Source organism: Xiphophorus hellerii, chromosome 4, assembly GCF_003331165.1.
Source record: "Xiphophorus hellerii strain 12219 chromosome 4, Xiphophorus_hellerii-4.1, whole genome shotgun sequence".
Lineage (NCBI taxonomy): Eukaryota > Metazoa > Chordata > Actinopteri > Cyprinodontiformes > Poeciliidae > Xiphophorus > Xiphophorus hellerii.
Genome location: NC_045675.1, coordinates 20,740,919 through 20,753,224, shown reverse-complemented (window position 1 = coordinate 20,753,224; position 12,306 = coordinate 20,740,919). Strand labels below are relative to the sequence as shown.

At 34.8% G+C, this 12,306-nt stretch overlaps 2 protein-coding genes across 2 annotated transcripts in view; both read right to left on the bottom strand.

The window, feature by feature from the left end:
* Positions 1-658: 658 nt before the first annotated feature.
* Positions 659-7,611, bottom strand: arl6 (ARF like GTPase 6). The gene is made up of 8 exons (XM_032561120.1): positions 7,408-7,611; positions 5,995-6,143; positions 5,659-5,720; positions 5,431-5,499; positions 5,262-5,356; positions 4,807-4,936; positions 4,535-4,590; positions 659-2,932 (listed from the first exon to the last, which is right to left on the bottom strand). Exons 2-8 carry the CDS (start codon positions 6,112-6,114, stop codon positions 2,907-2,909), a joined length of 558 nt encoding a protein of 185 aa, XP_032417011.1. The 5' UTR covers positions 6,115-6,143; positions 7,408-7,611; the 3' UTR covers positions 659-2,906.
* Positions 7,612-8,488: 877 nt separating this feature from the next.
* The window catches only part of LOC116718960 (ephrin type-A receptor 6-like), a 58,778-nt gene continuing 54,960 nt past the window's right edge, over positions 8,489-12,306 (bottom strand). Inside the window, exons 14-20 of the mRNA XM_032561271.1 lie at positions 11,744-11,929; positions 11,455-11,516; positions 11,132-11,341; positions 10,894-11,043; positions 10,586-10,779; positions 9,813-9,962; positions 8,489-9,275 (exon numbers count right to left, since the gene is read on the bottom strand). Coding sequence (XP_032417162.1) covers positions 9,161-9,275; positions 9,813-9,962; positions 10,586-10,779; positions 10,894-11,043; positions 11,132-11,341; positions 11,455-11,516; positions 11,744-11,929 — 1,067 coding nt within the window. The 3' untranslated portion in view covers positions 8,489-9,160. The remainder of the gene's footprint in view (positions 9,276-9,812; positions 9,963-10,585; positions 10,780-10,893; positions 11,044-11,131; positions 11,342-11,454; positions 11,517-11,743; positions 11,930-12,306) is intronic.

Here is a 12,306-nt window from a genome sequence, read left to right as displayed (position 1 = left end):
TTTATAAATATTAAGCTTTTCTTAAAGTTTGTCACTAATTCCAAAACTATTGAAATGAAGCCTTAACTCATGTTTCTAGTTAGCAGTTAATACGCACAGTAAGAAAACATTCTGCACTGGCGAACTACATTATATGTTTTTGTATGGCCGCATATTTAAAATCTATTACTAACATTAATACATGCGTTACATACAAACCAGTTTTTGGATCAAAATAAAATTAAATGCGATAACTTTTGAGAGCTGAATGATTCTGGGAAATATTTATGCCAAAAAATAAAAGATCCGGCAGACAGCTGGAAAATCTGCTAACTGCATGTTGGACAGATGGTTGATGCAGAACCTGGAGGCACTTTTAAATCAAACACTGAATCTTAGCTTTGGCATTCGTGTGATTTGTTTATATTAAGAATCCCATTAGATATAATGTAAATGCCTAGTGCATTTCTGAGCACAACTATTGTAAAACAAAAAAAAATGATATTGTGTTCATAGAAAACTTTTCAACATCTGTAACTTCACTGATTACATTCAACCAAATAATTTGTTCGGAGTCATAGGACTGGAGGTTTAATGAGCAGCTGTTGCTGGCAGCTCCACAAGATCTCTAAAAAAAAAAGCCTGAATAAAAGGAAGAGAGACGGAAAGAGACGCAAGATTTGGGATAACATCTGATATATGAACATTACACCTGAACATGAAGAAATGTTGGATTTCCACAAAATTTATTATTTGAAAATTAAAACACAGAATGGAATAGAATAGAAACAGGCCTTTGAAAAAAATGCAGTTTCAGCAAATAATCTAGAAATGATATCAGTTTAAAATATAAAACATTATTAATCAAGGACAGTTGACCTTCAGAAATGATCTGAGATCTCTACAAGATACTGACTAAACTCCTTACAGCAAGTCAAGATATTTTACAATCACAGAAATATTCCAAATCCACATGGTTTCCACTGTTATAGTAAGCAGGAGTTTTCTTGATTTGGTTGTTTCACAGCTGAAGTGCTGAAGAAAAAACATTGCCTGCTGATATATGAGACTAATGTGCTCCAGCTTTTCACAACAAAAACAGCATCAGAGGGTCAGATATAACATTTTAAATAACTAACATAAATTACAACATATTTTGCTATGCTTTCCTGGAAAATATCACAGACGTTTTAGCATATGTTCCCTAACTATCTAAACAAATTGATAAGGTTTTGTTAATAGTTTAGAGTATGTTCTAAGTGTGTGAGGATGGGTGAAGAGCTTTGGGGTTCTCTGAACTTTATTAGCTATACAAGTACGAGCTACTTCACATCTACCATTATGTTTTACAAATACCTCAATAACTCTTCGAAATGATTGTTACTGAAACAGCTACCTCCATCTGCACCATTTTAGTTACATGTCATTCACATTAAGGAAAACATCTTTGACAGACCACAAGCTGTAATTAGTTAAATAAAGTCTTGCTTTTGGAACAGTTACTTTCTGAGTTGTTGCAGGAGGGCAACATTAAAAATGATGATAGAAAAAGTTGTTTCCGTTTCTGTTTGGCTTTTGCTGCTAAACCTTATTTAGCCACAATTCACAAACTTTTGACAGAGCATAGATAAAGGATTAAAATAAAGAAATGTGTTGATTTTAATTTAGTGCATTAAAGTCAATTATTTCCTAGAAATAAATGCAACCTAAAGCCTTTGTAGCTGCCACTTTTAAATCTATGAGCTGTTAAGCCTTTCTATCTATCTATCTATCTATCTATCTATCTATCTATCTATCTATCTATCTATCTATCTATCTATCTATCTATCTATCTATCTATCTATCTATCTATCTATCTATCTATCTATCTATCTATCTATCTATCTATCTATCTATCTATCTATCTATCTATCTATCTATCTATCTATCTATAATACTGATTAATTCTAACCAAAAAAGGATTAAAAACACAGAAAACATTTCTAGAAAGCAGGGCTGAAGTAGCATAGGCTAACATGGACGAAACAAGCTGCTTTTATGGCAAGCTCTAGGTCAGTCTATATAAAAAGATCAAAGCCTTAAAAAAACAAACAACAAAAAAAAACTATCTTTTGTATAGACTGTAATTTTATGCTTTCTGGTCTGCCTTTGATTCATTGAAGTACTGAGAGTGAACTGAAAGCAGCCTTTTTGAATGATTACATCTTGTTCAGTAGAAATGGAATCAAGCCAAAAAGAACAGTGGCTGGAATTTAGCTTTGTAGAGACTCATTTTGACTTACATTTGCAGTTTTCACCTACTTATTTCACATCTGTACATATACCAACTTAATATTTGTATATGACAATTACAGCTAACTATGTTGTATTTAAAAGGGCACATTACAATTGGTATTATTACACATATTATATTTTCTTTAAAATAGGTAAATTTGTTACAATTTCTTTTTCATTTTTTATTTATTTTTTTGTTTATTATCCTAGAGAAACTTTGCTTAAAATTGAGCAGAGCTCCATTCTAAATTATGTGAAGTGAGGACAAAATGCCTGTTATTAGTGTAAGCACAAAACAGCCAATGTAGTTTTGAAAAAGGCAGGAATATGAACACATTTTGCCTCTTTCTTCTTCTGATTCCCAATGATTTTACACTGAAGTCAAATTTACTAAAACAACAATGCATCTTAACAAATCTTAAACATTTTATAGGAAGCATTTACCACATTCACCTGCTGCTTTTTGTGCACTTCTCTAACCAAGTGAAACTCTGCTCCACTTGCTTTTTGGACATTTGCATTTTTTTGTTTTAACACTGATATATCATCAGAAACAGCATGTGCTTCAATTGGTGCCTCAAAAACAGCAAAACAATTATTTTAAAAAATATCTGTGAATCCTGGTGTTATTCTGGTGGTTGCTCCTCATGCGCTCATGTTTTCATTGTTTTGATTTGATCTAGAAAAGGAGGAAAATGGTTATTCAGCAAAATTTAACACATATGTATTTTAATAACAGACAGATGTTTCTTTGAATTCTCAGGATTACCAAATGAAAACTGGACAAAGATGGGTCAGGATGAAGAGTTTACATGGTGGGTTTAATTTAAATCTAATGCTGAATGTACTGCATAAAATAATATCTACAGTATGTGTTTAAGTAATATTCATTTCAGTAACGATACTCTTCAGGTACCACAATCCCTTCATGGATTTCCTATTAGCAAGAGCCAATAAGACTAAGATCAAATTGTTTGATACTATTAGGTTTCTCGCTTAAATACATTGCTTCATGTAAACTCATGTACTTAGGATACAACAACATAGGAAAGGGAACCAGTTATAAATCCTAAACAAATACAATTCAACAAAAGTAGTATTAAAAAGCAACCAGTACTCACTGTATAATTTGATCTATGGAAGGATTTGAATGAGGGCATTAAACATAACAGAAAAAAAGACATGGACATTCTTGGACAATGAAACACATTTGTTATGAACATGCTTTGGAGAAATAACTCCGTCTTGTTAAGAGATAAAGACATCTTGAAATTTTAGATATCTATAGGTCAAGATACCAATGAGAAAATGGCAGAAACAAAGACACTTCAATAAATGATAAGACAAAAATTGTGTAATAATCCTCATTCACATGGCTGCTCCCTGTTATTGAGGTTAGAACTAAATGTCTCATTGTTTTATCTCTTCCTCAACCCACAACCACTCCACCTACTTAACCTGATATTATAACCATTTCTTAACAGAACTCTAACTAGGTTGGAAAAAGTAAAACTGGAGTATTACTGTGGATAGGAAACTAATCTGAACAGCTGCAGTTACATTAGAAAATAGGCAATAACAGTAGTGGTGGGTTAATTTGATATTAGAACAGCTGCTTCGAATAAATTGGCAGTCTGGTATATTAATTAACCAAATAAATAAAAGCACTTCCCAAACTTTCTAACTCTGTTCTGTGTATGAAAACCAGCTGTGAGAAGTTTTTCCTCAGCTTTGGAGCCTAATTAGCCTGACCATTGCCTTTCTATGCAATTCTACTTAATTATCATCTGCCTTCAGTGAGCCACTGGGATTTCTCCGGTTGAGTTTTAACCTTATCAATCAAGAAAACAGAAGGAGGAGTTGTGACTGTAGTTTGGTAATGACAACAGAGGAAGTGAAAAAAGCCATTCAGTTCTTATTGGTCAAACTTTCAAATTTTGAGGAATTAAAGTTGGAGCAAGAAAAATGTACAAGACACTTTATTGCTGGAAAATATGTCGTGGCCTTATTGTCACAGCCAAACGTTAGCCACTGGGTAAAATCAGATTCGATATTTTAAAACTTCAACAAAGTCTAAAAAACAAAAACAAAAACGTGGAATATGACCAAATGTGTGTTTTTGTTATTTTATTAGATTTTGAATGATATTCTGGTCTCAAATGGGCTAAAAAGTAATCATGTAAGAATAAAGTAGATAGCAGAGTAAACTTCATATTAATCTAGGGGGAAAAAACAATCATACAGCATTTTAGTCTTCAATTATGCACATTAGGTCTCTTACCTTGCAGCCAGTCGACTCCTTCTTGTAAACCGTCTCCTCTGATAGCATCAGTGGCACTGGAAAACAACAAATTTGTTCTGAAAAGCAAAAACCTGCAGCCACCCAGGCATTTCTACCAACCATGCAGAAAAAAAAAACACTTTTAAGAAATCCCAAAAAATTTTACAAATATCTATGACTACAGTCATGTGGTTTAATAGTTATGTTAGATTATTATTAGTAGAGTACAGTTTATGAGACAAGTACTTCAAAGAGTTTTAATCTGTTCATACCAGATGTACCAGGGCTTGTCTTTGATGTTCTCCAAACAGAGCAGCTGTGAGACCTTGACAGAAGACAGAGCATCTCTGACATCCATCTTGTTAGCAAAGAAAAGGATGGGGATCCTCCTGTGTTTAATATCTGCAGCAAAACGGTGAGCAAAGTGTAAACAACCCACAGTTGTGATGCTGAATAAAAAAGAACAATATTTTGACACTACTGCTTAATATTTGACACAATATCGCTTAGTATGTGTTCTGCAAAGTGGTTCACTGTGTTTCTCACTCGTGGAATACATTGTTTTCCATTCACACACACATACATACAAAGAAACATAAAATGGGTTTGGAGTCATTGATGTTTGTATCTTTTTATAAAATATAAACCAAAAATCTGCATTCATATTTGTATGGTTTAGACACAGAACAGTATAAAAAACTGTGTAGACAAATAAGAAAGAGCTTACCGGGATGATTTAATAATGTGTCCAATTCTTCTTTGGCTACAACCATTCTTAGCTTGTCTGCACTATCAATGACAAATATTATAGCCTGCCCTTCCCTGAGAAGAGAGTAATGAGAATAAAATGCATGTATAATCACCAAAAAGGCAAAAGATTGTATGTGTGCACTCACTTGTAGTAATGTTCCCAAAGATTCCTGTATCTGCCTTGACCGGACATGTCAAAGACGGTAAATGAAAGACTGGAGAATAGAAAAAAAATAAAACAAATAAAGTTGGAAACCTAAAAGTTATCACAAGGAGCAAATATTCTATCACTTATTAGATGAAATGTTCAAATAAAAACAAGGTGGTAAAACAATAACACATTACATTTTTACTATATGGCATTAAGTATCTACCTGGATGTCTTGAACTTCTCTATACTGAAGCCAATTGTTGGAACAATGTCTTGCACCTGGGCCTAAAAGAAAAAGACTTTCAGGAATTGCTCAAAGGCAGGCTCAAACAGGCAATGTTCATTTTATTGTCATGTAAGAAAGGATTTTTGTTTTTTACTTAATTCCATTGTAAATAATGTTGAGCAACAGCAGATCAACATAACTACAAGACAGTCTTTTTGCAAAAAGACACTTTTTGTGTCTTTTTAAAACACAAATAGAACATGCACAGCATATGTCAGTGCGAGCTGTATTAAATGCAACAAGTGCACACATTTCACTAGATCATTAACTTACATTGGAAGGCTTGAGTTTGTTGATGATGGTGGTTTTGCCACTGTTGTCCAGGCCCAGGCAGAGAACATTCACCTCCTTCTTTAAGCCCAGCCATCCGACCAACTTGTCAAATAGTCCCATTGGCTAGCAAGCAACCATCGGCTGTGAGCCTTCAATGAAAAAAAAAAGAAAGTTAGTAGGTTAAAATTACAAATAAGAGGTAAGGAACAGAAAATAAATCTGTAATAGACACAAGTTGATCACATTTTCCCAGCTGCAATGATGATATGAGTTTTAATGAACTCATATTTTTCTCTTTTCTTTTTTGTTTTCAGCTATCATTATGCGCCTTCCCCTCTTGTGACCTTTAGTATCTCAAACACTGAGATTTAAATAAGATGTAGGTGGGTAATGTCTATCCAACAGGCTAAATATATTGATGCTTTGAAGAAAGTGGATCCTTGGCTACTAATATTATAGCATATTATATACACTACCTTATAAGAGTCCTATTCAACTACCAAAATGAATTAATATAGGGCCTTTCCATTCATTACGGCTACTCAACGGCTACATTCATCCAGTCACACTTTAAGAATGGAAGTTGTCTAATTTTGATATTACAATCAATGACACCTGCAACCAGCTCTGATTAAAATTAACATGTACTGTGCAAGTGCAAAAAAAAGATGCATCACACTGATCTGGTTGCTAGCTAAAATGTTTTAAGGAAAACTACAGCCTCCTTTACGTTTAGAAAAGCCCAGTGTATCCTAAAACAGAGCAAAGATCAATGTGGAATAGAAATTAACTAAAAAACGAGAAATCTCTGGTACTGTTACGTTCAGTAGTCCATATCCCTCATATTAGCTGACCCATTCAGAAAATATGTTCATGGTGCTAAGAATCTTTCACAAAACATATCATGCAGAGCAAAATAATGCTTTGATTAATAATGAACGTACAAGGAATTCGTTTCTTTTAAACAGCAACCACTTTATTTTCTATGAACATCAAACTAACATTTAGCACACAATTGTATTTAAATCTACATGTAATTATGATCATATCAGTAATAACAAAAAAAGAATATAAGAGCATTATCTACACACATAGGTGTTTGGTGGCTCTACCCAGCTTTGGTCGCATTTACTACACGCTAACAGCTATTTAATCTGTTAAGATAGTCGCTAGCAAGCCACTGCTAACCGTTAGCTGTTTGAAAGTTAACTACTTCAATCATTTCAATACGACATAAACAGTGCTTTCCGTGGTCTTTCTACAAAAAATTCACAGTATCTTTCCACTCTAAATAATCCAAATGTAGTTATGCAATTGTAGCTAATACCAACACCGCTGTTAGCCTAGCTACGATATCGCTAACTTTAGCCCGTATTATCCTGTCGCAGATTGTTAAGTAGAGCTGCACCTTACCTGTAAATCGCCCGTGCTATGTTGCTAGTATTGGGTCAGCTAGTGCAGTCCCAGTCTTTGTATTTAACTAACTGATGTTTCATTCATTTCTCTGATGCTCTCTAATACTACCTGGAATAAAAATATAACTGGACATTTACACTACGTTGCTGGGAGACCACTGTCTTGCCGCTAGGTTGGATCACCGGGGCAACGGAAAGCACGTACTGGTTTTCTACGTCAGCCGCACAGGGGTCTACCGTAATTGGTCATTGTGTTGCTCGGCAACGATTGGTCTACTCTGCTGTGATTACATTGATAGCGGGGTAATCACATCCATGGATAGAGGTGCAGTAATGTTTGGCAAACCCACAATTTAAAACCTTTAATCGTAATGACTATAAAGGAGCAAATTGAGTTTTATTATTTATTGCCCGCTTGTTATTTTTAAAAAGCCTGCAAAGCACATATCTAAAACTTGGAAAACATGCAATTTTCCCCTTCTGTTGTCAGCTAGGACTAAATCACACAAAATAAAAAAATGAAAAGTGAATTAAAATTGTGTGACTACTAGTCTCGAGGTGCTTATGGGGTGGTGGTAGGGTTAGAGCAGGGGTTCTGCAATGTGATTTAATTGTTGTTAAAATATACTTTATTATAGTAAAATTGCTAACATTACTAACCAAACCTGTTTTCATGGCATACAGAAACGAGTTTCTTGTAAGGTTAAAATGTCCATGTAAATCAAGATTTAAAACAAATTGAGAAGAGAGTGATATTGGGTGAAATTTATGCATCCTTTCCTGATTTTCATCTTTTACCCGCCTGTTTGTTTAAGATGAAAATATTTAACATATGAAATGATTTTACATCTAGTCAAAAACAGATTGCACCATGTGACTGATCAATAAGCAAAAAAGGACTATGACCTTTTATGACCAGGTATGTCTTTTACATACCTGATAAGACTTCATGCCTTGGAGACTGTTCACATGAAGATGATCGGCTACAGGTGCTTAAAGTTTCCCGTTTATTGTTGTGCATTAACCACAAAGCCAGCGTGGCACAAAGATGTTTTTTAGAGTTTGAGCAAAAAGCAGCATTAAAATATAGTTGTTTATTAAGGAAGAAACTTACAGAATAAAACATACGACTTTCACAAGACTTTTTTTGTACAAGACATACTGCATTATCATGAGGAGAGAACATACATTTCTAAAAAAAAAAAAAAAAAAAATCGTTTGACATTCAGTGGTCTTCAGTTCAAAAATCATTGTGGAATTTTTTTTTGTTTAAAACCAGTTGGAAATCTTAGAACCACATTGTTTCTCATACATCACCAGATGGTATATATCCTCTCCTCATCTTCCCTGGTCATGAGGTAACTGACTTGACACCTTTCAAAGTCAATAGAAACCATTGGATTGTCACTCGGAAAGATAAGAGGTATTGGTGAACACTTGAATAGACACTAGAGACATGAAGTCCTAAATTCAAGTGAATGCTAGTACTTGCTGAGATAATAAAAAGACCTGGTTTGGCCAATGCTGACAGAGGTTGATTGTTGTGGAAGCTGTCCGAAGAGATGATAGTTGGGATTATGAGTGCAACTTATCTGGGCAGCCATGGGTCTAGTACCAAGACCCCTCCCTCATGAGCAGCATGTGGTACTGGCAACACCTAACAGTCCAGTGTTTGTGCAATTGGTTGGATGACGATGCCAAGGATCGGCAGCTGGATGTGTAAAAACACAGTCTGGTTTTGTGAAATGGTCTCAAACTTGAAATCCACTCTGATGGATGTGATGAAGTTGCAGTCGAAGAGACTGTATGCTGCTTATGATTCTCCTCTGGTGGCCAATCAAACAGACTCCAATGCGTTTGATGTCTCTGAAGAGGAGAAGGAGAATTTTAAATAAGAGCATAAGACAAAACTTTTGCTTGGACAGAAACTTGAACTTTAAGAGCTGAAATCAAGAAACGTTGAAGAAAGGTAGGTCTAAAATGTTTACATATTTAGTATAGCAGGAGTGGTGTAATAAAAACAAACATCCATCCATCCATCCATTTTCTGTTCACCCTTGTCAAGGGTGTCATGGGGACAAGGGTGAACAAAAACAAACATCAAAATAAAATTTTATATAAAAATATTAAGGATCCTGAAAATGTGATGAAGTTGTATATTTAGCTGCTTTTAATGTGAACTCAAACCAGACCTCCATACATTTGTTTGGTATGACGAAAACCACTAGCATCCTACTTTAACCTTTTGTATCAAATACATGCCTTCTCATATACAGCACTTTGCACAATCCTCACAGTTCTTGATGCAATGCTTTGACAGTGTTCCCGTTTTTCTTTGAGTTTAATGCAAATTTTTATTCTATTTGTGTGTAGCATCACTCTTTATAATTTAGCTCCACTTACTCTATACTCATAGTTGCAATAGAATCCAATGTAGTGTATCCTGCTGCAAGGAAGTTGCTCTTATACTGGCTCATTTTGATGGAGTCTAGCCAGTCGCCGATAGAGATGAAAAGAGGGTAGTCTGGCATCTCCTCAGGAGAGTCTGAAAAACTGAGAAGACAAACAGCATATTAGCTGATACAACGTCAAGTTGGCATGCCAACAAACTGAATGGTTGATTTTATTTGGCTGGTTAATAGTGCAAAATGATTTAAAAAAAATAATAATAAATACACTTCAGAAATGCTACTCTTCTTTCACTTTCAGGTACGGGATATACTGTATTTTTCATTATTTCACTTCTTAAAATATATTCCAATTATTATTAATAAAGAACAAAAACAAACTGAAAAATAACTACTTTTTGTAAAAGTGTAATTGTAATTTTTGCTCTTAGGGCTATGCTAAGAAAAAAAAAATATTACAAGAATAAAGTCATAGTATTATGACTTTATTATGACTTTATACTTTATTATATTATATATAAAAAATATGATGATCTTATTCTCATATTATCTCCACTTTATTCACATATGACTTTGTTCTTGTAATATTATGACTTTTATTCTCATAATACAACCTTATTCTTTTAATATTATAACTTTATTCTCAAAATGTTATGACTTTATTCTTGTAATTAATTTTTTCATTTCTTTCTTAGTATGGTCGTAGTACTCCGTCTTTGTTTGTGGTTTGAACGCAGGCACAGACATTTATAATAAACTGCCATTTACCTTAGAGCGTCATTGACCAGAGTCAGCATACTACTGGGATTAATTATGAGTTTGTCAAGGAAAGAAACCACATCGTTAAAGCTTGGGCGTTGGCTGTACTCCTTCTGCCAGCAGTGCAGCATCAACTGGTGTAGGGTCACAGGACAGCCAATTGGTGCTGGCAGACGATACCCTTCTTCAATTGATAAAATAACCTAAGAGAAATGTCAGCAAAAAACAACTACTGGATTAGATTTTTTTTATTCTTAAAATGACATCAGTTTGATAATCTTGCAGCTTTTATTGATTGTATGTAAATAGAATCTTACATCTTGATTGGACATTTCCCAGTAGGGCCTTTCACCATATGACATCACTTCCCACATAACAATGGCATAGCTCCATATGTCGCTAGCTGAAGAAAACTTTCCATAAGCAATAGCCTCTGGTGCTGTCCAGCGTATTGGTATTTTTCCTCCCTGATTCAAAGTAACACAGAATCATCCTTTGACGCTCAGAGTTTGTTTAACCATAAAATTATTTTTGAGCTGCCATTTCCACACTCACTGTAGCTGTGTAAGTGGATTCAGAGTCCTCTTCAAGGATCCTAGACATGCCAAAATCTGACACTTTACACACCAGGTTTTCATCCACCAAGATGTTGCGAGCAGCCAGGTCTCTGTGAACGTAGCCCATGTCTGAAAGGTATGACATGCCGACTGCGATGCCTCGCAGCATGCCAATCAGCTGGAGCACAGTGAACTGGCCCTCACGGGTCTGGAGTTTGGAGATGCAGACAACAGAGAAAACAAGATAAATAAGTGAGTGTTTTTTCTTTACACTATGATGATGTACAAATAAATATGTGAATAATAAAAAAAACTCAATACCCGCAGGAAAGCGTCAAGTGCTCCATTTTCCATGTATTCCACTACTATCATCACTGGTCTACCTGAGAGAATGGAGAAAAGTACTTGTGTAAAACGATTTGAAAGATGCATGAAGGAAAGAAAAGGGGATTGGATTTTAAAAACGAGCCTCTATTGAAAGGTAATTACAAATAAACATAAGTGGACTGCCGGTAAGATATGTAAAATACCAGAAGATAATAAAACCATTGTTTTTAAGAATAAAAATAAAATACAATGGTTTTACACAAAAAAAATGAATTCAGCTCACTCTTAGTGACAACTCCCTCCAGCCTGATGATGTTAGAGTTGTTGAACTGTCCTATGATGGAGGCCTCGCGCAGAAACTCCCGTCTCTGCTCTTCCATATAGCCACCTTTAAGGGTCTTTATTGCCACAGCAACGTCCTTTCTTCCAGGAATACGCAGGCGCCCACTACACACCTCTCCAAACTCACCTGTTAAAACAAATCAAGACCAACTCCTGTGTACTGTATCAGACTCTTTAGTAATGTATTATAGTTATTTTCCTTCTGATATTAATGAACTCTTTATATTGAGCTTTAGCAGACACAACTTTACATATTAGAGTAATAAAAAAAATATTTGAATATTAAATGTTTCATGTAAAACTGTAACAGAACTTTCTCATTTCGACTTTATCCTGAATATTGGTAATTGCGCTTCTTGTCCACTAGATGGAGACTGTGTGACAGGAAATCATCAAATGGCAGAAACCCTTGGTATTTAGTGCAGGGACCATCTGTTCAGTTTAATGAAAGGTGTTGATTGCAGTCCGCAGTTTCAACTTTTCATGTCTAAGCCACAAAACCAT

Coding starts and splice junctions, on each gene's coding strand:
- arl6 (XM_032561120.1), bottom strand. CDS start 6,114: ATGGGACTATTTGACAAGTTGGTCGGATGGCTGGGCTTAAAGAAGGAG. Junction 5,500..5,658: donor GAGAAGTTCAAGACATCCAG/GTAGATACTTAA, acceptor TCTATTCTCCAG/TCTTTCATTTACCGTCTTTG. Junction 2,933..4,534: donor AGGAGTCGACTGGCTGCAAG/GTAAGAGACCTA, acceptor CTCCTTTTCTAG/ATCAAATCAAAACAATGAAA.